Source organism: Mobula birostris, chromosome 3 (genome assembly GCF_030028105.1).
Source record: "Mobula birostris isolate sMobBir1 chromosome 3, sMobBir1.hap1, whole genome shotgun sequence".
NCBI classification, from domain to species: domain Eukaryota; kingdom Metazoa; phylum Chordata; class Chondrichthyes; order Myliobatiformes; family Myliobatidae; genus Mobula; species Mobula birostris.
In genome coordinates, this window is record NC_092372.1 from 111,716,291 (window position 1) to 111,741,198 (window position 24,908).

Genomic DNA, 24,908 nt, shown 5'->3' on the forward strand with positions numbered 1-24,908 from the left:
ATCCAACCTCAAGCACGGCGACTAATAGAGAAGAAAACTATAATGTCATCATAGCTCAGGCAGAACCTGACTCTCTTCCTGAAGGTACAGAAAGTGAAGCAGCAATATCTAAAGATCTAGAGAAATCAAGATCATTCAAAAGGGTGAATTCTGAACTTTACCCCATTGAACACCATACCCTAATTCACAGGAACTGCGTCACTGCCTGTAAAGGTTTGTACGTTCTCCCCATGACCACATGGGTTTCCTCCCCCAATCCGAAGGCCTACTGGTTAATAGATTAATTGATCATTTGATTAGGCTGGGAATAAATCATGGGGTTGCTGTGCAGCATAGCTCAAAGTGCTGGATCTCAATAAATAAATATAACAGTGTGCTAGCAAGAAATGAGCTGATTTTTGTAATCAATTATGAGGCACTGTGGATCAAACGCTTATGATAAGTAATTCATTTCTTAAATTAAGCCTGTAATCCCTTATCTGTGCCCCCAACACCCCCCTTATCTGTGCCCCCCAAACCCCCCCACCTTTTATCTTTACCTCCCCCTTAGAAATGTCCACTGCCTCAGGAGGATGATAATGCCCACTTTGGGAACCACTGGTGTAGATGTACAAAAAAGTTGACATTGTTGCCAAAAAGGATTCTGTGCTGCACCATTCTATGAGTGTCAAAGAGCAAATCCCTTTTCAAAACATTAACCAGCAATGTTACTCCTTGAATATTTTAGGCAACGATTTTAGTGTAACAGAACCTAAAGTACTGTTCATTTAGTCTTCAACAAATTCCCACTCGGCAATTATCTTTTGCAAGAGCAGGAAAACACTGAGTTCATTTATTTGGACAAAAGAATGGACAAGTGATGAATCAGATACCATGCCTCATAACTTGCGCTGTCTTGGCTGACACCAAAGAGACAATGTGGCTTTCTTAAAGGCCCACTGCAGTTCTTTTTCATGAAAAACACTTGAGAGAGAGCAAATTGTTCTGTGATTTGTATATATGAATCTCATCATAGATTGACTTATCCTCTGGATACAGAATTGGTGCTTTGAAAAGTAGTAACAGAAAGTGCAGTATACATTTCCATTCTGAAGTGAGCATACCAGAAAATCCTTGTGGTAGAATTGGAATGTGTTCCACATCAGAGTTAGGATATGAATACCCTTCAGACATTTAAAAAGAAAAGCCATTGTTTAGCACAGGCTATGTTGCTATTGTGCATGTTTTATACACCAGTTGTGTAAAATCTCTATTATAACGTGTTTATTAATTGTATATTTTTCCAGGCATTCCTGCTTCATTACAGTGGGAAGACATGTGGAAACCTAAATAACAAATATTGACAGGCCTAGATTGAATGAATGTGCAGAGCATGTTTCCAATAGTGGGAGAGTCTAGGACCAGAGGACACAGCCTCAGAATACAAAGAACAGAGATGAGGAGAAATCTTTAGCCAGAGGGTGGTGAATATGTGGAATTCATTGCTACAGATGTCATTCGGTATATTTAAAGCGGAGTTGATATGTACTTAATTAGTAAGGGTGTCAAAGGTTATGAGGAGAAGGCAGGAGAATGAGATTGAGTGGGAAAATAAATCAGCCATGATTGAATGGAAGAGCAGACTCAATAGACCAAATGGCCTAATTCTGCTATATATCAGATTCCCATAATTCTCAACAATCAAAAAATATAAACTTTGCACATTAAATAGAAATAGACCAAGCTTATTCAAGGCTAGTTAAAGGTCCCGATGCAGTGTGATTTTGTGTAAACTAATAGTTTTATGATCTTATAAAGAAACCTTTCAAAAAGATACTGCTTAAAATGAATGACTATCTAAAAGCAAACCTACATCTGAAATGGTAATGGAAGAATGGGTACTAACTCAGATGCACTGTTGTAAACACACATTTGACATAAAAACTGATACATTTTATATGAAGAAAAATAAGGTTATGATAATCCCAGTTTGTCTTGGAAGAGAACAATAAATTAAAATTAAGTACAGGTGTCCCCCGCTTTTCGAACGTTCGCTCTACGAAACCTCACTGTTACGAAAGACCTACATTAGTACCCTGTTTTAGCTTTCAGAAGGTGTTTTCACTGTTACGAAAAAAAATTCAGCACACGATAAAAAAATCAGTGCACGATAAAAGGCAGAGCGCGCCCCGAGCAGCCGCTCTCTCCTGGATTTGGAACGGCATTCTCACCGGCATTGCTGAAACAGGTGCCTGTGAGCAAGATGAGTTCTAAGGTATCGGAAAAGCCTGAAAGAGTTCGTAAGGGTGTTACACTTACGGTAAAACTAGACATAATTAAGCGTTTTGATTGTGGTGAACGAAGTAAGGACAACTTGAGTTTGGCTTGTGGAAACTGACGAACATGATGTTGAAGAGGTTTTGGCATCCCATCACCAAGAACTGATAGATGAAGAGCTGATGCAATTATTAGAAAAAAGGATAACAATCGAAACCGAATGAGTAATGATAAAGTACGACTTTAATTTTGAAAGGGTACGTCGGTTTAGGAAATAATTGCAGGATGGTTTGAGTCCTTATTAAAGATCTGTGTGATAGAAAAATGCGCGAGGCTCAGCAGTCAAGCAAGCCTTCCACATCAGCCACAGCAGATGACGAACCTCGACCTTCGACATCGAGGCAGGCAGAGTTAGGAGAAGATGAGCTGCCTGCTCTAATGGAAAGAGACGACGAGATGACACACCAGTGTCCCACCACCCCAACACCCAGGCCACGGACAGATACTGATTCGCAGAAAATGCAACGGTAGCCAGGACACACACAGCACGTCTTTAAGAAAAAAGCCAAAATAAAAATGCTAATTAATTAGGTGCCGCCAACATGTAATTGTCGGCCCAGATCAGAGACGACGCAATCAGAAATCGGCACTGATCTGGGCCGACAATTACGCGTCGGGCGGCACCTAATTAATTAGCTTGTTTATTTTGGCTTTTTTCTTAAAGATGTGCTGTGTGCCTCCCAGCTACCGCTGGACCCCTGCGCGCTTCGCAGCAATGTATCGCTCAGCGGCCTGGAGGATGGGGGGGCCACTGCACCACCCAAACTTCGACTCAGCCTAACACACCACCATCAGTGTGCTTGGCACTGTCCCAATTCCAGTAAGTGATACTTCACTGTACATACACTATTTCTACTTTACATAGGCTGTGTATTTTTATGTGTTATTTGGTATGATTTGGCAGCTTCATAGCTTAAAGGTTACTGGAGAGAGTGCTCTTACCAACAGCACTTGTGTGAGATTTTCGCTACGGAGAACAGTTCAGCAATGATTGTGGAAGAGTATTTCTACTTTATATAGACTGTCTATTTATCATATCATTTCTGCTTTTACTATATGTTACTGTTATTTTAGGTTTTGTGTGTTATTTGGCATGATTTGGTAGGTTATTTCTGGGTCTGCGAACGCTCACAAAATTTTCCCATATAAATAAATGGTCATTGTTTCTTCACTTTACGACATTTTGGCTTACGAACCGTTTCATAGGAACGCTCTACCTTCGGATGGCGGGGGAAACCTGTATCTGCAGCACTCCACCGAAAGTACTATGTCTGCAAGACATGAATCAAATTTAATTTTTCCTTAAAAAGTCTGAATCTTATTCTCGTCTTTACTAACTATTTTCTGGGTTCTTACTTTCGGGTAACATGGTGGTGTGCTCAGTCACAGAGGTCTCTCCAGGAGCAAACAATGTGTAACGGTTCACCCTTTGCATCTTTTGCACAATAACAAGACACTGCTAGATGTTGAGAACATTAAGTGCTGCAGGTCTGTCCCACTAACGAGATGCTTGATCGTGGTGCACAGAAGTGGTGCATGGTCCAAGAAAAGGTAGAATGATTATTTTGGACATTTCTCTCGTGAATGCAAGGCAGGGTTGGTCATTAGTAATGTAGAATACTGCAAGTCTGGTTCATTAGTTCATTGGCAACGCTGATGGCAAGGGTGCTGTGTGGCCTCAGTTGTTGTGCAGACTAGGCCTCAAGCTTCAGGGTTACCTGTTTCAGCCATCCAGGGAAAGAGGCACTGGAGCTGGTGTGGGTGTCCTTGCTGGGTTGGGGGCCTGCCCCTGACTGTTGGTACTCTGGTTTGTACCTTGGCTCTGGAGGAATGCTGTTTTGTTTCGCTGTATGCATGTGTATGGTTGAATGACAATTAAACTTGAACCTGACCTTGAACATGCAAAACTAAAACCATATTTGTAATGAGTAATACACACAAAATGCTGGAGGAGCTCAGCAAGTCAGGCAGCATTCATGAAGGGAAATGAACAAGGAGAAGTCCAAGCTGGCAGGTGATAGGTGAAACCAGGTGAGGTGGAAAGTGGGTGTGTGGGGAAGGGAGATGAAGAAAGAAGCTGGGAGGTGATCAGTAGAAGAGATAAAGGGCTGAAGGAAGAGGAATCTGGCAGGAGAGGACAATGGACCATGGAAAAAAGGGAAAGGGAGGCATCAAAGGGAAGTGAATGGCAGATAAGAGAAAGGGTGAGAAGGGAACAAGAATGGGGAAAAGATAAAGACAGAGTGGGGAGAAATCACCCAAAGTTATAGATATCAATGTTCATGCTATCAGGCTACTCGGACAGAATATGCTCCTCCAACCTGAGAGCGGCCTCATCGTGACAGTAGAACAACATATCGGAACAGGAGTGGGAAGATGAATTAAAACAGGTAGCCATCGGGACATCCTGCCTTTAGTAGCAGACAAAGTGAAGATGTTCAACGAAATGGTCCTCCAATCTACATCAGATCTCACTGATGTAGAGGAGGCTGTACTTGGAGCATCAGGTACTGAAAGATTCACAGGTGAAGTGTTGCCTCACCGGGTAGGACAGTTTGAAGCCAAGAATGGTGGTGAGGGAGAGGTGTAGTATCTGGCATGCTTGCAGGAATAAGTGCCAGGAGGGAGGTCAGCGAGGAGGGATAAGTGGATAAGGGAGTCAAGAATTCCTATTCTCATTGCAACATGTTGGTCTTCGATAAGGTCTTCTACTGCCCCAATGAGGCCACACCCAGGTTAAAGCAGCAACCTTTTGGTATGAAATCAATTTCTGTAACTTCCACTCATGTACCTCCCCTCCTCTCCTCTCTTTTTCCACTCCCCTTTCTGGTTCCTCCCTCACCCCTTCTCTTCTTACCTGCCCATTATCTTCCTCTGGCTCCCTCCTCCTTCCCGTTCTTCCAAGGCTCACTACCATCTCCTACCTATTCCTTCTTCAGCCCTTTACCTCTTCCATCTATCACCTCCCAGCTTCTTACTTCATCACCACTCCCCCACCCACTCACCTTTCATATCACCTGGTTTCATCTAACACAGCAGGTGTTAGGTGAAAGCAGAAGTAGGTGAGTGAGGGACCACTTATACTCCTTCCCTTCCCCATTTTCATTCTGACTTCTTACCCCTTCCTTTGCAGTCTGAGTCCGAAATGTCAATTGTTTATTCCCCTCCATAGATGCTACCTGACTTGCTCAGTTCCTACATCATCGTGTGTATTGTTCAAGATTTACAGCATCTGCTGAACCTGTTGCGTTGATAATAATGAATAGGCTATTATGTTCATTTTTGAATTTGAAAACCATGAATGCAGATCAGTCATCCATAATCCATACAGGGAAGGTGAGCAGCCAGAAGACATGGTACATATTGGTACCAATGTTGTTGTTGTTCGTCCTTCGTAGTCGAAGATGACCATGGCTTCAAAGTTAAATGGGAGATTGGTGGCTGTGGGTCCAGAGGTGACTGATGAGGCCAATCCAGGTCCTGAAGGCTCGCCCACATGTGGGACACAAGTGGATGGGTGCTGTCATGGCAGTGGATGCTGCTCGGGCCTTGTGCACAGCACGCTTTTGTTGCGCCTCGATGATGCGCCTGACTTCAGCTGCACGGGCTCCTGTGGTGATCTTGCTGCGCCAAGCTGGATGGTCGAGGGCAAGCATCTCCCACGGTACCAATGACATAGGTAGGAAAAGGGAGGAGGTCCAAGAGTACAGGGAGTTAGGAAGGAAGTTGAGAAGCAGGACCTCAAGGGTAGTAATCTCGGGATTACTGCCTGTGCGATGTGACAGTGAGGAGCGGAACAGAATAAAGGGGCAGACAAATGCATAGCTAAAGAATTAGAGCAGGGGGCAGGGATTCAGATTTCTGGATTATGAAGACCTTTTCTGGGGTAGGTGGGACCTGTACCAAAGGGACGGCTTGCACTTGAATTTGAAGGGGACTAATATTGTTGTGGGCAGGTTTACTCGAGCCGTTGGGAGTGGTTTAAACTAATATAGCAGGGGGATGGGAACCAGTATGATCGAGTTGAGGATGAGCCAGCAGATTTACCAGTAGATGATGGATGTAACATGAATGTAACATGAATATAAGGAAGGACAAGCCAATGATTGGATACAAATGCAGACAGCGCAAAAAGTTAAATTATACCACAGAGGCAAAATTCAAAAGGGCAAAGAATGCAAGTCTGAAGGTGCTGTATTTAAATGTGCGTAGCATTCGGAATAAGGTGGACGAACTCATGGTGCAATTAGAGATTGGTCCATATGATATTGTGGGTGTCCCTGAATTGTGGATGAAAGGAGGTCATAGTTGGGAGCTTAAAATCAATTGATCTACGTTGTATCAAAAGTAGAGGCAGGAAGGTACAGGTATTGATGTGGCTCTGTTGGTAAGACATGGAATTACATCTTTAGAAAGAGGTAACATAGGGTCAGACAATGTCGAATCTTTGTGGGTGGAGTTAGGAAATTGCAATGGAAACCATTATGGTAATCATATACAGGCATCCAAATAGTAGCCAAGATGTGGGGTTGAGATTGCAAAGGGAGCTGGAAAAGGCATGCGATAATCGTAATGACACATTGTAATGGGGGACTTCAATATGCAAGGGATTTTGGAAAATCAAGTTGGTGTCAGATCGCAAGGCAGGGAATTTGTTAAATTCCAACAAGACGGCTTTTTAGAGCAGCTTGTTCCTGAGCCTACTTGGGAAAAGGCTATCTTAGATTAGATGTTGTGTAATAACCCAGATCTTATTAGGGAGCTTAATGTAAAGGAACCTTTAGGAGGCAGTGATCATAATATGATTGGATTCATACTGCAGTTTAAGAGGGAGAAGCACAAGTCACATGTATCAGTATCGCAATGCTAGTGCTGCTCGGTGGGTCGGAAGGGCCTATTCCATGCTTTATCCCAAAATAAAAATAAATGTGAAGCTGCTGTTTGTCAACTACAGCTTGACTGATCATCGTGCTTCATGACTTGGGTCTTCGTACCTTCTCTGCAACTTCCTTATCGGCAGACTTCAATCAGTAAAGATTAGTAACAACATTTCCCTCTCACAGACTATCAACACAGATGTACCTCATGGCTGCATGCTTTGTCCCCGTTACACTTTCTAAATACAAGTGACTGTGTGGCTAAGCACAGCCTCCAATACCATCTTCAAATTTGCCAAAAATACCACTGTTGTTGGTCGACTCATAGGTGGAAAAGAATCAGCTTACCAGAGCTAAATGGTTGAATGGTGTCACAAGAACAACTTCTTACTTATTATCTGTAACAACAAGGAGCTGATTGTTGACCTCAGGAAGGGAGAAGGCAGTGAGCATGTGTCTGTCTACAATGAGGGTGGGTAGTGAAGAAAGCCAGCAGCATTATCTTCCTGGGCATTAACATATTGGATGTGCTGTCCTGGACTCAGCATAACAGTACAATCACAAGAATGGTGTGCAGGTGTCTTTACTTCCGTAAGATGTTAAGGAGGTTTGATTTGTCACTGAACACTTTTGAAAGTATTCTGACTGGTTGCATCACGGTCTGTACAGCAATTGAAATGCACAGGAATGTAGGAAACTGCAGAGAAGTAGTCAACTCTGCCCAATAAATCATGGGTATTTCCCTTCCCACCATTAATAGTATCTACAGAGGCACTGCCTCAAGAAAGCAACACCCACCATCAACGCACATAAAAGTTGCTGGTGACTGCAGGCATGGATCCAACGGATCCGATGATCCACCATCATGCCATTTTCTTGCAGCTTCCATCAGATAGCAAGTACAGAAGCCTGAAGTTCCACCTCTACTTCAGCAACAACGACTTCCCTTCAACCATTTTGTTGTTGAACCAACTGGCAAAACACTAGTTTAACAACCCCATGTTAACACTAAAACAAAAAAGAGAAAATCTGCAGATACTGGAAATGCAAGCCACACACACACAAAATGCTGGAGGAACTCAGCAGGCCAGCATCTGTGGAAAAGAGTACAGTCGACATTTTGGGCCAAGACCCTTCAGCAGTACTTTACACTAAAATGTGCTTTTATTTGTTCTAATTTTGTTCTTTCTTGTAATTTTTTGTTTAATTTATGTTTTTCTTGTGACTATTGCTTATATGATGCTCCATGCCTGTGATTCTGCTGCAGGTAAGATTTTCATTGGACCTGTGCATACATGTATTATGCGTAAGACAATAAACTCTACTCTGACTTGGACCTACAATAGCTATCATGGATATTGCCTTGTGTGGCTTAACAACCATTTTAATTAAAGCTTAAATTCAATGACATAGAACTTTGTGAAAAACATTATAATGTTCTCCCCAAAGTAAAGCCTCACAACCAGCTAAGTACCCTCCTCTACCCAGACCAGGCATTAAATTCCATTTAAGTATTATCAAATATATCTTGAGTTATCAAATATATTTATAAAAGACATATCGTATCTACTACTAGCTTACAATATGAAATGGGAGCAGGGAGGCCAAATTTGCTGTCCTCCTGAACTGAACAAGCTCTCTGTGTGTGCGTGTCTGTAACCATGTGAGAGTTTCAGTGCCTGAGTTGGGAGAGACTGCACATACAAAAACTGTTGCCCAAGTGCTTCACCAGTCACAGTTTTATGGGAGAGTGGCAAGAAAAAGACACTGTTGAAGAAAACTCACATGAAATCTTGGCTAGAGATTGCCAGAAGCCATGTGGGAGACTCTGAAGTCAACTGGAAGAAGGTTCTATGGTCAGATGAAACCAAAATTGAGCTTTTTGGCCATCAGACTAAGAGCTATGTTTGGTGAAGCATGGTGCTGGCTGCATCATGCTGTGGGGATGCTTCACTGCAGCAGGCCCTGGAAGGCTTATGAAGGTAGAGGGTAAAATGAATGCAGCAAAATACAGGGAAATCCTGGAGGGAAACCTGATGAAGTCTGTAAGAGAACTGTGACTTGGGAGAAGATTTGTTTTCCCCAACCATAAAGCCAAAACTACACAGGAATGGCTTACGAACAACAAAGGTAATGTCCTGCAGTGACTGTCAGAGTCCAGACCTCAATCCAATTGAGAATTTGTGGCTAGACTTGAAAAGTCTGTTCACTCATGAACCCCCTGCAATCTGTCAGAGCTTGGGCAGTTTTGTAAAGAAGAATGGGGAAAAATTGCAGTGTCCAGATGTGCAAAGCTGAAAGAGACCTATCCACACAAACTTAAGGCTGTAATTTCTGCCAAAGGTGCATCTTCCAAATACTGACTTGAAGGGGTGAATACTTATGCAATCAATTATTTTGGGTTTTACATTTGTAATTAATTTAGATCACTTTATAGAGATCTGTTTTCACTTTGACACTAAAGAGTCTTTTTCTGTTGATCTGTGTCCAAAAAAAGCCAAATTAAGTCCACTGAGATTCAATGTTGTAAAACAGTGAAACAAGAAAAATTCCATGGTGCAAACACGAGGAAATCTACAGATGCTGGAAATTCAAGCAACACACACAAAATGCTGGTGGAATGCAGCAAGCCAGGCAGCAACTATAGGAAGAAGTACAGTCCACGTTTCGGGCCAAGACCTTCATCAGGATTAATTGAAAGAAGAGATAGTAAGAGATTTGAAAGTGGGAGGGGGAGGAGGAGATCCGAAATGATAGAAGAAGACAGGAGGGGGAGGGATGAAGCTAAGAGCTGGAAAGTTAATTGGCAAAAGGGATACAGAGCTGAAGAAGGGAGAGGATCATGAGACGGGGAGAAAGAAGGGGAGAGGGGAGCACCAGAGGAAGATGGAGAGCAGATAAGGAGTTATTGTGAGAGGGACAGAGAGAGAGAAGGTGAATTCCAAGGTGAATAGGCACTGCATGTCCCAATATTAGTCTGCCTGAACCATAAAAGCACAAACATCCAGCAGTACTCTCATACCCCTCAGTCATATGGTGACTGCTGAACAATCATGGAGATGGTGACAAAGCTAAAGGGCTAGGTCTGTAGCAGAAGAGAATATTAGACCCCTGAAATGAGGACAACACAATATTCCTTCAAGAACTACACACCCAAACTGCAATATGCATCTCCTTCAGGCTACGTTGGGGCCATCTCAAAACCCTGCAGTGGGATTCCAAGTGATTCTCAGATGCAACCTTTTCTGCCAATGCACTGAAATGGGGAGATACCCTCAAAGTATTCTGGTATCCTCAAAGTATTCACAAGCTGGTATGGAAGTTGTCCTGTCCAAGACCGCAAGAAGCTGCAGAAGATTGTGAACACAGCCCAGCACATCCCACAAACCAATCTTCCATCCTTGGACTCACTTTACACCGCACACTGTCGGAGCAGTGCTGCCAGGATAATCAAGGACACGACCCACCCAGCCAACATACTTTTCGTCCCTCTTCCCTCTGGGAGAAGGCTCAGGAGCTGTGATAAGACTGCTGAACGGATCCTGACCCGGATCTGGGCTGTACCCTCCAAATATCCGGACCTGCCTCTCATTTTTTTTTTGCACTTCCTTACTTTCCCTTTTCTATTTTCTATTTATGATTTATAATTTAAATTTTTAATATTTACTATTGGTTTGTACTTCAGGGAGCGCAAAGCACAGAATCAAATATTGCTGTGATGATTGTATGCCCTACTATCAATTCTTTGGCGACAATAAAGTAAGTAAGTATAGATTACCATAAGGGGTATAAACTTACACAAAATTGCAGCCCATTGTTAGTAGACTAACCTACAGAAATAACTGAAATTCTGCTGTCAATATCACATAATTGTGTCTCAAGCTTAAATATAAACAGACAGAAGAAATCAAGTGGAACCTGTGGGAAAAGCACCTTCAGGTTTTTTGTTTCAAATTGAAGACCCTTTGCCAGAGCGGGAGTAGAGACATCAACTCTATTTCTCTTCCATAGAAGACGTCTGTTCTGCAAAGTGGTTTCAACAATTTGATTTTATTTCAGAATTCCAGCATTTGCAGTTTTTTAAAAATTTCTCATCTCAGATTTGTGTCAGAAGTTTCAAAAAAAATGTAGTGATGATTACACTTGCAAATGGAAAGCCAGGCAGCTCGTAATTAATGTTAGTTTTGAAATAAAAATAGAAAAAGCACATTTGTGAATACCAACTTGTACTCCTGTTTTTACACCTGATTACCGGTGGTATATGATCTTTGCTCTAGTTAACTCCAGCTCGTTAATTTAATCTTCAACAAAATAATGGATGTCAAAAACAAGTTTGTAATGCAAGACATTCAGCTTCATAATACAGAATCACATTTATTGTCTCACCAGTTTTGAACAGCAGCTGCTTACCCAGAACATCATTTTTAAGAGTAAATTTACCAGTCTTATATTCATTGGACGCTTCTGCAACAATAACACAACATTTTACAAAACAATCCATTTTGCTGAAACAGAGTATTTAGGGAGATGGTTAATACATGCAAATGATGGCTCAGTCATGACTTCAAAACACAAAATGCACTTGAAACAGGGAGGAAAAAGAACACTGGTTTGTTATTGTTGGTTAAGAACTAGTTAATAATGAATTATGTGACTTTACATGGGCGGGCAAAGCATGAGGTCTTCCAACTTGGGTCTCAAGATTCCTTTAAAACTTATGACACAAGTCCAGCACTACAAGTACTTGCTTATTATGCCTTTACCTCCTGACGACTTGGGACCATCTGATCCTGGAAAGTTACCCTGTGACGTAACAACCTCTCCCGGGAAGTGGGGGGTATTGCACTCCCACCTTGCTGTCATGTGAGAATTAAGAAAAGAAGAGTCATGGTGCAAGAAATTAAAACAACAGCAACGCATTGTGGTATTATACTATTTGTAAGGAAATAACAGGAATCTTCACTTCCTATAATTCAAACAGCTGCAAAGTGACACTTTACAATTTGCAATAATAGGGATGAGCATATTTTGATCACCATAGTGTTCAAAAGACTTCACTCATAAAGCCAAAATGTTGCAGGTCTTTTTCTATACTTTTAAAAAATTTGATAGCTGTGTCCTAAATCTAGCAATAAATGCATTTAGTAATTGAAATTAAGCCCAAATTTTATGAACTGCTCAAAAAATACATAGTCAGTTATGATCTTTATAAATTTCCATATCTTAATTTCATCTATTTCTTATTGTTCCTATAATCAACTAATTTTGCTCCTTCAAAGTATCCATCAACCTATCATGCCAGCTCCTGTCTCACCTATCCCCTTCACCTCATTTTACTGGCTATTCCCTCTTTACACCCTCAGTCCTGATGCAGATCTTCAATCCAAGACATTAACCATCTTTTTGTCTCCACGGCTGTTGCCTGACGTGGTGAGTTCGCCCAGCATTTTGCTTGTTATCATTCATGATCTGGTATAGCAATTCAAATGCACAGGGACATAAGAAGCTGCAGAGAGTAGACTGCCCTGCTGAATATATTAAAGTACATTCTTCCCCACCATCAGTAATAATGTACTGGAGGCATTGCCTCAAGGCGGCAAAATCCATCATTATGAATCCCCACCATCCGAGCCATGCCATCTTTCCACAGCTATTATTAAGCAAGAGGAAGAATAGCCTGAAGTCCCACACTGCCAGGTTCAAGAACAGCTACTTCCCCTTAACTACTTAGTTTTTGAACCAATTGGCAAAACCCTTACAGCTTAGTAACACATTCACTATTCCAAATACTGCACAAAATGGGCTTCCTTTTTCCAATTTTATTTCTTGCAAAGATTGTGCATAATTTGTTTTACTGTGCTGCTGCTTATATAATGCTATGTGCCTGTGATATTGCTGCAGTTAAGTTTTTCCATTGTAGCCATCCATATGACAATAACCTTGAATTTGATTCTGTGTCCTCCTCACAGTTCATTTTTCCACTCAGCTTTGTACTGTCAGAAAAAATGGGGTTGTACTTTTCAGAATTTGTTTACATTGCTTCCACTGAATTTAGCACTTGTGAACACATGCCGGGGTTTACCTCAGGCTAAGTACACTTTCCAATTTCCCCAAGTATATTGGGTTTGAGGGAAATCTATTTTAAGACACAATCAGTCTTTAAATGGCAAGATGGTGGTTGATTCTGCAGATGCTGGAAATCCAGAGCAACACACACTGCTGGAGAAACTTAGCAAATCAAACAGCATCTTGGAGAGGAACTAACTGTCTAAATTTTAAACTGAGACTCTTCATCAGGATTGGAACAGAAGGGAGATGAAGCAAGAATAAGAAGGTAGGAAAGGAGTATAAGCTGGCAGGTTATAGGTAAAATCTGATGAGGTGCAAGGTTGGTTGGTGGAGAAAGGGGTGGGTGGGATGAAATGAGAAACTAGGAGGTGATAGGTGGAAGAGGTAACGGGCTGAAGAAGAAGGATTCTGATAGGACAGTGGACATGGGAGAAAGGGAAGAAGCAGGGGCACCAGAGGGAGGTGATGGACATGTGGAGGTAAGAGGGGAGCCAGAATGGGGAATGGAAAATAGAGAAAGGGGAAGCAAAGAGAAAATTGCATAACTTAGAAAAATGTATGCCATCAGGTTGGAGGCGAAACAGATATAATATGAGGTGACACACACAAAATGCTGGAACTCAGCAGGACAGGCAGCATCAATGGAAAAGAGTACAGTCGACGTTTCGAGCCAAGATCTTTATCAGGACTGGAGAATAAAAGATGAGGAATAGAGTTAAATGGTGAGTGGAAGTGAGGGAGAAACACAAAGTGAGACCGGGAAGGGGGAGGAGTGAAGCAAACAGCTGGGAAGTTGATAAGTGAAAGAGGGCATGGGGAATCTAATAAGAGAGGATAGAAGGTCATGCAAAAAAGAAAAGGGGTGGGAGGAGCACCGGAGGGAGATGATGGGTGGTCAAGGAGATAATGTGAGAGGGGAAAAGGGGATGGGGTATGGTGAGGGAGGGCATTACTGGAAGTTTAAGAAATTGAAGTTCATGCCATCAGGTTGGAAGCTGGTGTTGTTCCTCCAGCCTGAGTGTGGCCTCATAGCAACAGTAGAGGAAGCCATGGATGGACATAACAGAATGGAAATGGGAAGTGGAATGAAAATGGGTGGCCACTGGGAGATCCTGCTTTTTCTGGCGGAATATGAAGTGATGTTCCCCCAACCTGAGATTGGCCTCCTCAGGACAGCAGTAGGCAGCCATGGGTCAACTTGTCAGAATAGGAATAGGAAGTTGAATTGAAAAATATGGACACTGGAAAATTCCACCTTTTGTGGTGCATTGAGTGAAGGTTCTCAATGAAATGGCCCTTCAATCTACTTCAGGTTTCACTGATGTAAACAAGGCCACACCAGGAGCACTGAATTTCATAGATGGCTCCAAAAGATTCACAGGATTCCAGACATGATCTATCTCTGCTGCGACTTTTCTTTCCCTTTCTCCCATGGTCCATTGTCCTCCAAAACAACCCTACCAAAGAGTCTCGGTCCGAAACGTTGACTGTACTCTTTTCCATAAAAGTTGGCCGGCCTACTGAGTTCCTCCAGCATTTTGTGTGTGTGTTGCTTGGATTTCCAGAATCTGCAGATTTTCTCGTTTGTCCTTTCCTATCAGATTCTTTCTTCTTCAGCCCTTTGCCTCCTCCACCTACCACCTCCTAACTTCTTAATTCATTCCACTCTCCCACCCCCTCACCAATCACCTGCTAGTTTGTACTCTTTCCCCTCCTTTCCAGTCCTGATTAAATGCCTCAGCCTGAAACGTCGACTGTTTATTTCTTTACATATATGCTGCCTGACCTGTTGAGTTCCTCCAGTACTTTGGGTTACTCCATCTTCAATATCAGTTGTAAGTGTTAGCACTGAAGTAAACTATCATAAGTATTCTGGTAGTATTCTGAGGGTTTATGTCCATATCTCCAGAAAATCTATACTGATACAGGCAGTTAACAAAAGGATGTGTTTCTGTTCCTTCGGATAGCAGTAGAGTCATTATTAAGCAGTTTTGAGATGCCCTGATGTCATGACAGATGCTGTTCAAATACCAGTCTCTAATATACTGTTAAGCAACTTTGACGTTATGAATAGTCATTGTTTATCTTGCAAAGACAAAATGCAAATGCTCATCCCTAGTGAATAATACAGGAACATAATTGTATTATGTGGAGGTTCCCAATAATAACTGAATCTCAAAAACTGGCATTGTTTTTCAGTTTAAACTAAGTAATTAGATATCACTTCCACAATAATCAATTCATAAGTACCCTGCATATTCACAAAGTTTTGCAAGCAGTGTCTACTTAAAATATTACTTAAATATGCATTTCACAAATCTGTTAAGTAACTAACAGATTAGTGAATCTATATGAAACATATAGATAGCAGGAATTGAACAAGAAATAAATTACTGAAAAAAAAATCAAGATTTAAAGACAGAAGGGCTCTTCAGTTAAACAAATTTCTCAACAGTTCAATGAGCACATGCAGTGCAGCATATGTAAAGCCATTCTGACTGCTTCTTTAAAGGAGGTAGAGCTTTTTATCTTGAAGTAGCTAATAGTGCACAAGCAAAATAAGAAGAAAAGCATTGATACTGTGCAAGGGGCAAGAAAGGAATGATGTTCTAAAAGCAAATTGTAGCTATCAAAACAGGAGTTATTAAACTATGATCAAAAAGGTCAGTGTTATCTACTTGCTGACATATTCATAGATGTGCTTGAATTCTATATGCTAATACATTTGTGCCACTTGCAAATACTCAAAATAGCATTAGAATCTTAAGCCAGATAGAACACAAATGATCATGGGTTTGTTGCCTTTGAATTCTATAGCTTTACAAGAAATGAGCTCCTCTAATTTCTTCCCTTTACATGTTCACTGTCAGGTCCTACAGGTTAGTTGATGAAGAAAGTTATAACCTAGTTATAACCATCTGGGGCAGGTGGGACCTGTACAAGAGAGATGGGTTACACTTGAACCACAGGGGGACCAATATCCTTTCAGGGAGGTTTGTTAGTGCTATTGGGGAGGCTTTAAACTAGATTTGCAGGGGGATGGGAACCAGAGTGCCAGAGCTGACAGTGTGGCTGGGGTGAAAATAAATGATGTTGAAAGTTTAAGCAAATCCGCTGATAGAAAGGTTGTGAGTGGTGGTAAAAATCTTCTGAGGTGTATATATTTCAATGCTAGGAGTATTACGGGGAAGGCGGATGAGTTGAGGATGTGGATTGACACGTGGAATTATGATGTTGTAACAATTAGTGAAACTTGGCTACAGGAGGGGCAGGACTGGCAGCTTAATATTTCAGGATTCCGATGTTTCAGATGTGATCGAGGCAGAGGAATGAAAGGTGGGGGAGTAGCATTGCTTGTTAGGGAAAATATTACAGCAGTGCTCAGGCAGGACAGATTAGAGGGCTTGTCTACTGAGTCCTTATGGGTGGAGCTGAGAAACAGGAAAGGTATGGCCACATTAGTGGGATTGTATTACAGACCACCCAATAGTCAACGAGACTTGGAAGAGCAAATCTGCAGAGAGATAGCAGGCAACTGCAGGAAACATAAAGTTGTGGTGGTAGGGGATTTTAATTTTCCATACATTGATTGGGACTCCCATACTGTTAGGGGTCTAGATGGTTTAGAGTTTGTAAAATGTGTTCAGGAAAGTTTTCTAAATCAGTATATAGAGGGACCAACTAGAGGGGATGCAATATTGGATCTCCTGTTAGGAAACGAATTAGGACAAGTGACAGAAGTCTGTGTAGGGGAGCACTTTGGTTCCAGTGATCATAACACCATTAGTTTCAATTTGATCATGGACAAGGATAGATCTGGTCCTAGGGTTGAGGTTCTGAACTGGAAGAAGGCCAAATTTGAAGAAATGAGAAAGGATCTAAAAAGCGTGGATTGGGACAGGTTGTTCTCTGGTAAAGATGTGATTGGTAGGTGGGAAGCCTTCAAAGGGAAAATTTTGAGAGTGCAGAGTTTGTATGTTCCTGTCAGGATTAAAGGCAAATTGAATAGGAATAAGGAACCTTGGTTCTCAAGGGATATTACAACTCTGATAAAGAAGAAGAGGGAGTTGTATGAAATGTATAGGAAACAGGGGGTAAATCAGGTGCTTGAGGAGTATAAGAAGTGCAAGAAAATACTTAAGAAAGAAATCAGGAGGACTAAAAGAAGACATGAGGTTGCCTTGGCAGTCAAAGTGAAGGATAATCCAAAGAGCTTTTACAAGTATATTAAGAGCAAAAGGATTGTAAGGGATAAAATTGGTCCTCTTGAAGATCAGAGTGGTCGGCTTTGTGAGGAACCAAAGGAAATGGGGGAGATCTTAAATAGGGTTTTTGCGTCTGTATTTACTAAGGAAGCTGGCATGAAATCTATGGAATTGAGGGAATCAAGTAGTGAGACCATGGAAACTGTACAGATTGAAAAGGAGGAGGTGCTTGCTGTCTTGAGGAAAATTAAAGTGGATAAATCCCCGGGACCTGACAGAGTGTTCCCTCGGACCTTGAAGGAGACTAGTGTTGAAATTGCGGGGGCCCTGGCAGAAATATTTAAAATGTCGCTGTCTACGGGTGAAGTGCCGGAGGATTGGAGAGTGGCTCATGTTGTTCCGTTGTTTAAGAAAGGATCGAAAAGTAATCTGGGAAGTTATAGGCCAGTGAGTTTAACGTCAGTAGTAGGTAAGTTATTGGAGGGAGTACTAAGAGACAGAATCTGCAAGCATTTGGATAGACAGGGGCTTATTAGGGAGAGTCAACATGGCTTTGCGCGTGGTAGGTCATGTTTGACCAATCTGTTGGAGTTTTTCGAGGAGGCTACCAGGAAAGTGGATGAAGGGAAGGCAGTGGATATTGTCTACATGGACTTTGACAAGGTCCCGCATGGGAGGTTAGTTGGGAAAATTCAGTCGCTAGGTATACATGGAGAGGTGGTAAATTGGATTAGACATTGGCTCGATGGAAGAAGCCAGAGAGTGGTGGTAGAGAATTGCTTCTCTGAGTGGAGGCCTGTGACTAGTGGTGTGCCACAGTGATCAGTGCTGGGTCCATTGTTATTTGTCATCTATATCAATGATCTGGATGATAATGTGATAAATTGGATCAGCAAGTTTGCTGATGATACAAAGATTGGAGGTGTAGTAGACAGTGAGGAAGGTTTTCAGAGCCTGCAGAGGGACTTGGACCAGCTGGAAAAATGGGCTGAAAAATGGCAGATGGAGTTTAATATTGACAAGTGTGAGGTATTGCACGTTGGAAGGACAAACCAACGTAGAACATACAGGGTTAATGGTAAGGCACTGAGGAGTGCAGTAGAACAGAGGGATCTGGGAATACAGATACAAAATTCCCTAAAAGTGTCGTCACAGGTAGATAGGGTCGTAAAGAGAGCTTTTGGTACATTGGCCTTTATTAATCGAAGTATTCAGTATAAGAGCTGGAATGTTATGATGAGGTTGTATAAGGCATTGGTGAGGCTGAATCTGGAGTATTGTGTTCAGTTTTAGTCACCAAATTACAGGAAGGATATAAATAAGGTTGAAAGAGTGCAGAGAAGGTTTACAATGATGTTGCCGGGACTTGAGAAGGTGAGTTACAGAGAAAGGTTGAATAGGTTAGGACTTTATTCCCTAGAGCGTAGAAGAATGAGGGGAGATTTGATAGAGGTATATAAAATTATGATGGGTATAGATAGAGTGAATGCAAGCAGGCTTTTTCCACTGAGGCAAGGGGAGAAAAAAACCAGAGGACATGGGTTAAGGGTGAGGGGGGAAAAGTTTAAAGGGAACATTATGGGGGGGCTTCTTCACACAGAGAGTGGTGGGAGTATGGAATGAGCTGCCAGACGAGGTGGCAAATGAGGGTTCTTTTTTAACATTTAAGAATAAATTGGACAGATACATGGATGGGAGGTGTATGGAGGGATATGGTCCATGTGCAGGTCAGTGGGACTAAGCAGAAAATGGTTCGGCATAGCCAAGAAGGGCCAAAAGGCCTGTTTCTGTGCTGTAGTTTCTATGGTTTCTATGGTTCTAGTCTTAACCAACATCTTGGAAATATTCAGAACATTTTATAAGAATATAAGGAATAGGAGCAGGAGTAGGCCGTCCGGCCCATCGAGCCTGCCCTGTCATTCAATAAGATCATGGCTGATCTGTCCGTAAACTCATGAAGACTAGTAGAAGTTTGAAGAAACTTGGTATGTCAGCAGAGATGCTTGCAAATTTGTATAGATGTATAATAGGCATCAGTTAGTCTCATGAGACCATGGATTTGCGCTTTGGAAGGTTTCCAGGGCGCAGGCTTGGGCAAGGTTGTATGGAAGACCAGCAGTTGCCCATGCTGCAAGTCTCCCCTCTCCACGCCACCGATGTTGTCCAAGGGAAGGGCATTAGGACCCATACAGCTTGGCACCGGTGTCGTCGCAGAGCAATGTGTGGTTAAGTGCCTTGCTCAAGGACACACATGCTGCCTCAGCTAAGGCTCATACTCATGACCTTCAAATCACTAGATGAACATCTTAACCACTTGGCCACGCGCCAACACTATAGATGTATAATGAAGAACATTCTGACTGGTTGCATCACAATCTGGCATACAGCCTCCAATGCATAGCATTACAAGAGGATGCAGAGGGTCATAGGAGGAGCTCAGCAACGTAATCAGCAGGCACAAACTGTGCACCCTGATGTGGGGGATTTCAACCAGATCAGCTTTAAGTCTCAGTACAACGACCATCAACATATCGCCTATAGAATCAAAGGAACCAACACACTTGACTACTATTGTAACACCATAAAGAACGATTACCGTGCCAATCCACGCCCGCTCTTGGAAATTCCAATCACCTGACTATACTTCTATTCACAGCATATAAGCAGGAAGTAAAGATCGCAGCAGCAGTGGTGCGACCAAGAAGGTATGGTCAAGAAAGAAAGAGAGGCATTTACAAGACTACTTTAAGTCACTGTACTAGATAATATTCTTTGAGTCTCAATGAATATGCCATAGTCATGGAGAATGCGGGGAATCTCACTGAAACAGTCTGAATGTTAAAAGGCCTCAACAGATTAGATATGGCAAAGTTATTTCCCATGGTAAGGGAGTCTAGGACAAGAGGGCACGACTTCAGGATTGAAGGACGTCCATTTAGAACAGAGAAGCAGAGAAATTACTTTAGTCAGAGGGTGGTAAATCTGTGAAATTTGTTGCCACGAGTGGCTGTGGAGACCAAGTCATTGGGTACATTTAAGGCAGAGATAGATAGGTTCTTGATTAGCCAGGGCATCAAAGGGTATAGGGAGAAAGCAGGGGAGTGGGGATGACTGAAGGAATTGGATTGGCCCATGATTAAATGGTGGAGCAGACTCGATAGGCCGAATGGCCTACTTCTGCTCCTATATCTTATGGTCTTATGGACTTCATTAAGACCTGCGCAGATGAGAACATACTAGACATACTCAAACCAAAAGCCATGGATAAACCAAGAGATTTACAGTCTGCTGATGGCTAGATCTGTGGCATTCAAGACCAGTAATCCAGAACTATACAAGCAATCTGGGTAAGATCTACAGAAGGTTTGTTTATGAGTGAAGAACAACTCTGATTGAAGTCAGAGACAGAATTAGATGCACATCAGCTCCTTCAGAGTCTACAGGCCATTACTTCCTACAAAGCAAAATCTAACATTAATGGCTGTGACGCTTAACTCCCAGATGAGCTCAATGGTGACGCACTCTGAAAAGGAGAATAGAACTACACCTGTGTAAATCTCTGCAGCCTCTGGCGACTCTGCGATCTCTGTCTTGGAGACCAACGTCACTACATCTTTCGAGAGGGTGAAATCTCACAAGGCATCAGGCACTGATGGTGTATCAGATAGAGCTCCAAAAACCTGTCCCAACCAACTGGCAGGACTACTTGCAAAAGACCACCTGGATGTTCTACACTGCTCTGGGACAATGTCTGTGAACAGCACTAAGCACTAAGGACATCTTGAATCTCTCACTGCTGCAGTCAGAGGTTCCCAGCTGCTTCAAAAGGGCGACAATCATACCAGTGCCCAAGTAGAACTGGGTGAGCTGCCTCAAGGATTATCACATCTACTGTGATGAAGTGCTTTAAGAGGTTGGTCATGGCTATGATCAACTGCCTAAGCAAGGACCTGAACCTGCTGCAATTTGTCCTTTGTCAAAATAGGTCTACCAATCTCACTGGCTCTCCACTCAGCCACTGGACAATAGTAATAGCTACAGTGGCGCTAGAAAGTTTGTGAACCCTGTAGAATTTTCTCTATTTTTGTTTAAATATGACTGAAAATTTGATCAGATTTTCATTCAAGTTCTAAAACCAGGAAAAGTGAACCCAATTAAATAAATAACACAAAAACATTGCACTTCTTTATTTATTTCTTGGACAAAGTATGTAAACATCTGCTTTCAGTAACTGGTGTAACCCCCACCCCCCATTCCTTGTACAACAGTAACTTCAACCAAATGTTTCTGGTAACTGTTGATCAGTCCTGCTCATCGGCTTGGAGGGTTTTTAGACCACACCTCTGTACAAAACCGCTTCAACTCTGGGATGCTGGTGGTATTCCTTGCATGAACTGCTTGCTTCAGGTCCTTCCGCAACATTTCTATTGGATTAAGGTCAGGACTTCTAACTCAGTCATTCCAAAACATGGATTTCTTTTTAAACCATTCTATTGTTGATTTACTCGTCTTTCAGATCATTGTTTTGTTGCATAAACCAACTTCAGGTGACAGACTGCTATTCTGACTTTCTCCTATAAAGTGTCTTGATTCAATTTTGAATTCATTGTTCCCTTAACGATGGCAACCTGTCCGGGCCCTGACGCAACAAAGCAGCCCCAAATCATGGTGCTCCTTCCATCATGCTTCATAGCTGGGATGAGGTTTTGGTGGTGTTGGTGTGCAGTGCCCTTTTCCCTCCAAACATAGCAATATGCATTTCTGCCAAAAAGTTCAACTTTTGTCTCATCTGTTCACAGACATTGTCCCAGAGCATTGTAGAATATCCAGGTGGTCTTTTGCAGACTTGAGACATGCAGCAATGTCATTTCTTTTTGCAGAAGAGTGGTTTCCTCCGTGGTGTCCTTCCATGAACACCATTCATGCTCAGTGTTTTTTTTATAGCAGACACATGAACAGAGACTTCAGCAAGTTCTAGAGATTTCTGCAGGTCTTTTGCTGTTGCCCTTGGGTTCTTTTTCACCTCCTTCAGCATTGCACACTGTGTTCTTGGTGTGATCTTGCAGGATGCCCACTCCTAGGGAGAGTAGCAACTGTACTGAGTTTCCTCAATTTGTAGACAATTTCTCTTACTGTCGACTGATGAACACTTGGGACTTTAGAAATGCTTTTGGGGAGGTTTCAAGATGGCGGCGCAGTGAAAGGTCTGCTTGCTGAGCTCAGCGCAGCAACACTGATAATTTTGCATATAAACCTATCAGTTCCAACTTTTTTTTTTAAATGCCCAAGTGTTGGATTTAATGACATGAACATTGATGCGCATTTTTTTTTGAGCTGCTGCAACACCGTGCCATTGAAAAGCACTAAAAGGACAGCCAGGACGGGCTGCACAGAGCGCTCTCCCAGGGCTGAGGAGCTAGCTGCTGCCAACTAAGCTAACACGTTGGATCCTGCTTTTCATCAAGTAATTCAGGAAGTCACAGAGAACATATCCAAAATGATGGACGAGAAACTGGGTCCACTCTCTCTAACATTCTACAACCACACACTGGAGCTTAAAAATCTTGATACAAGAACGACCGAGGCCGAGGGCCGAGTCTCCGTGGTAGAAACTGTAACTGATCGAGCCCAGAGCCACATTCGGGTGCTAGAAAAGCAAGTTCAAAACCTGTCTGACCATATCGATGATCTTGAGAGCAGAGGTAGGAGGAAGAACATACGGATCATCGGTCTACCTGAAGGTACAGAAGGCAGCCAGCCAGCGAAGTTTTTTGAGGGCTAGCTGCCTAATTTCCTTGATTTGGAAACCAAGGCTGGACGCATTAAAGTGGAAAGAGATCATCGTATGCTGGCTCCAAAACCGGGCCGAGACCAATGCCCTCGACTTATCCTCCTGTGGTTCCATAATTTCGGTGATAAGCAAAAAGTGATGGAGGCTTCGAGATGCCACAGGACTGATGACCAGCATTAATAGATGAGGGATCTAGACTTATGTCTTTTCAAGATTTCTCGGCAGCTGTTATTTGGAAGCGCAAGGAATTCGACCAGGTAAAAAAGCGGCTGAGGGAATCCAGAATCCAGTACTTTCTGCTGTACCCAGCAGTGCTGAAAATCACCTACAACGGGACCACCAAGATATTTGATTCTCCTGGCAAAGCTAAAACTTTTGTAGACACGTTGGGCTAAAGAATGTATATATTGTGTAGCCCTGGTTATGGGCAATAACATGCTCGACGGTTACTTTATTTTCCCTTTTCATTACTCAACGGCAAGATATCTTATAGGATGGGTAACGTATTTGTTTTGATTAATAGTTTTATTATTTATTTAAATTAGTGGTGCTGCTCCAGCCTGAAGGAGCTTAAGCATGATGGTAACAAATCGGAAGATTGATAAATTATGCCCTGTTTTCATTTTTGACTACGTTAAATACCACATTGCCAGTGGGGCAGAATATGGGGTGCTAGAAGGTTCAGATATCCCCTTTAAGTGTGGGGTAAGTCCTCTTGTTCAGCGCTGTTGGCGCTTTGTTTTTTTGTGTTTTTTTATATTCACTTATTGCTGCTCAGATGACCTTTTTTTTCTAATTTATTTTTTATTGAAATTCATCATCAAGCAAAACCTTCCATAAGATATATTTCAGATACTGTACATATATATCATATAATCATATTTGTCACAAATCTCCACATAATATTTATAAAAAGGAGAGGAAGGAACGAACAATCGAAAGAAGAAAACTATGTAGAAAGTAGGGAGTGATCTTTTTTTTACAACATATTCATTGACTTGTGAGAATAAAATCAGGCCTATGAGGTGTTATGTAGTTAAAACATTTTTCCCAGTATGAATCAAATTGTCCCAATTTATGATTAACAGATGTTGTTATCGTCTCCATTTTGTAAATGTCCATTGTAATTTCCATCCATAAATTTAAAGTTGGGCTCTCCTGTGATAACGATTTCCTGGTAAGGGTCTTTTTACCAAACACCAGCAGTACATTCATTAATTCTATTCAACCATTCTTGAGGTATATACCCAAAATGTATGGTCTTAATCTCTAAGAGTAAGTGTGGGCCAAGTGGTTAGGGCTGAAGGTTGTGAGTTCGAGCCCCAGCCGAGGGAACGTGATGTCTCCTTGAGCAAGGCACTTAATCTCACATTGCTCTGCGACGACACTGGTGCTAAGCTGTATGGGTCCTAATGCCCTTCCCTTGGACAACATTGGTGTCGTGGAGAGCACGGGCAACTGCCAGTCTTCCATACAACCTTGCCCAGGCCTGTGCCCTGGAGAGTGAAGACTTTCCAGGTGCAGATCCATGGTCTCGCAAGATTAATGGATGCCTAACTCTCTAAGAGTATTTCACATTTAAAGATATCTTGTAGGGCATTATAAAAAATAGTCTTTGATAATGGGGCATTCATATTTTCCCAGAAAATA

At 42.1% G+C, this 24,908-nt stretch overlaps 1 protein-coding gene across 4 annotated transcripts in view; it reads right to left on the reverse strand.

Moving 5' to 3' along the window:
* The window catches only part of ank2b (ankyrin 2b, neuronal), an 859,694-nt gene that overhangs the window by 660,688 nt on the left and 174,098 nt on the right, over positions 1–24,908 (reverse strand). For all 4 annotated transcript variants that reach the window (XM_072253201.1, XM_072253200.1, XM_072253199.1 and 1 more), the window contains exon 2: positions 11,957–12,049. In XM_072253201.1, the coding sequence (XP_072109302.1) occupies positions 11,957–12,049 (93 nt within the window). The remainder of the gene's footprint in view (positions 1–11,956; positions 12,050–24,908) is intronic.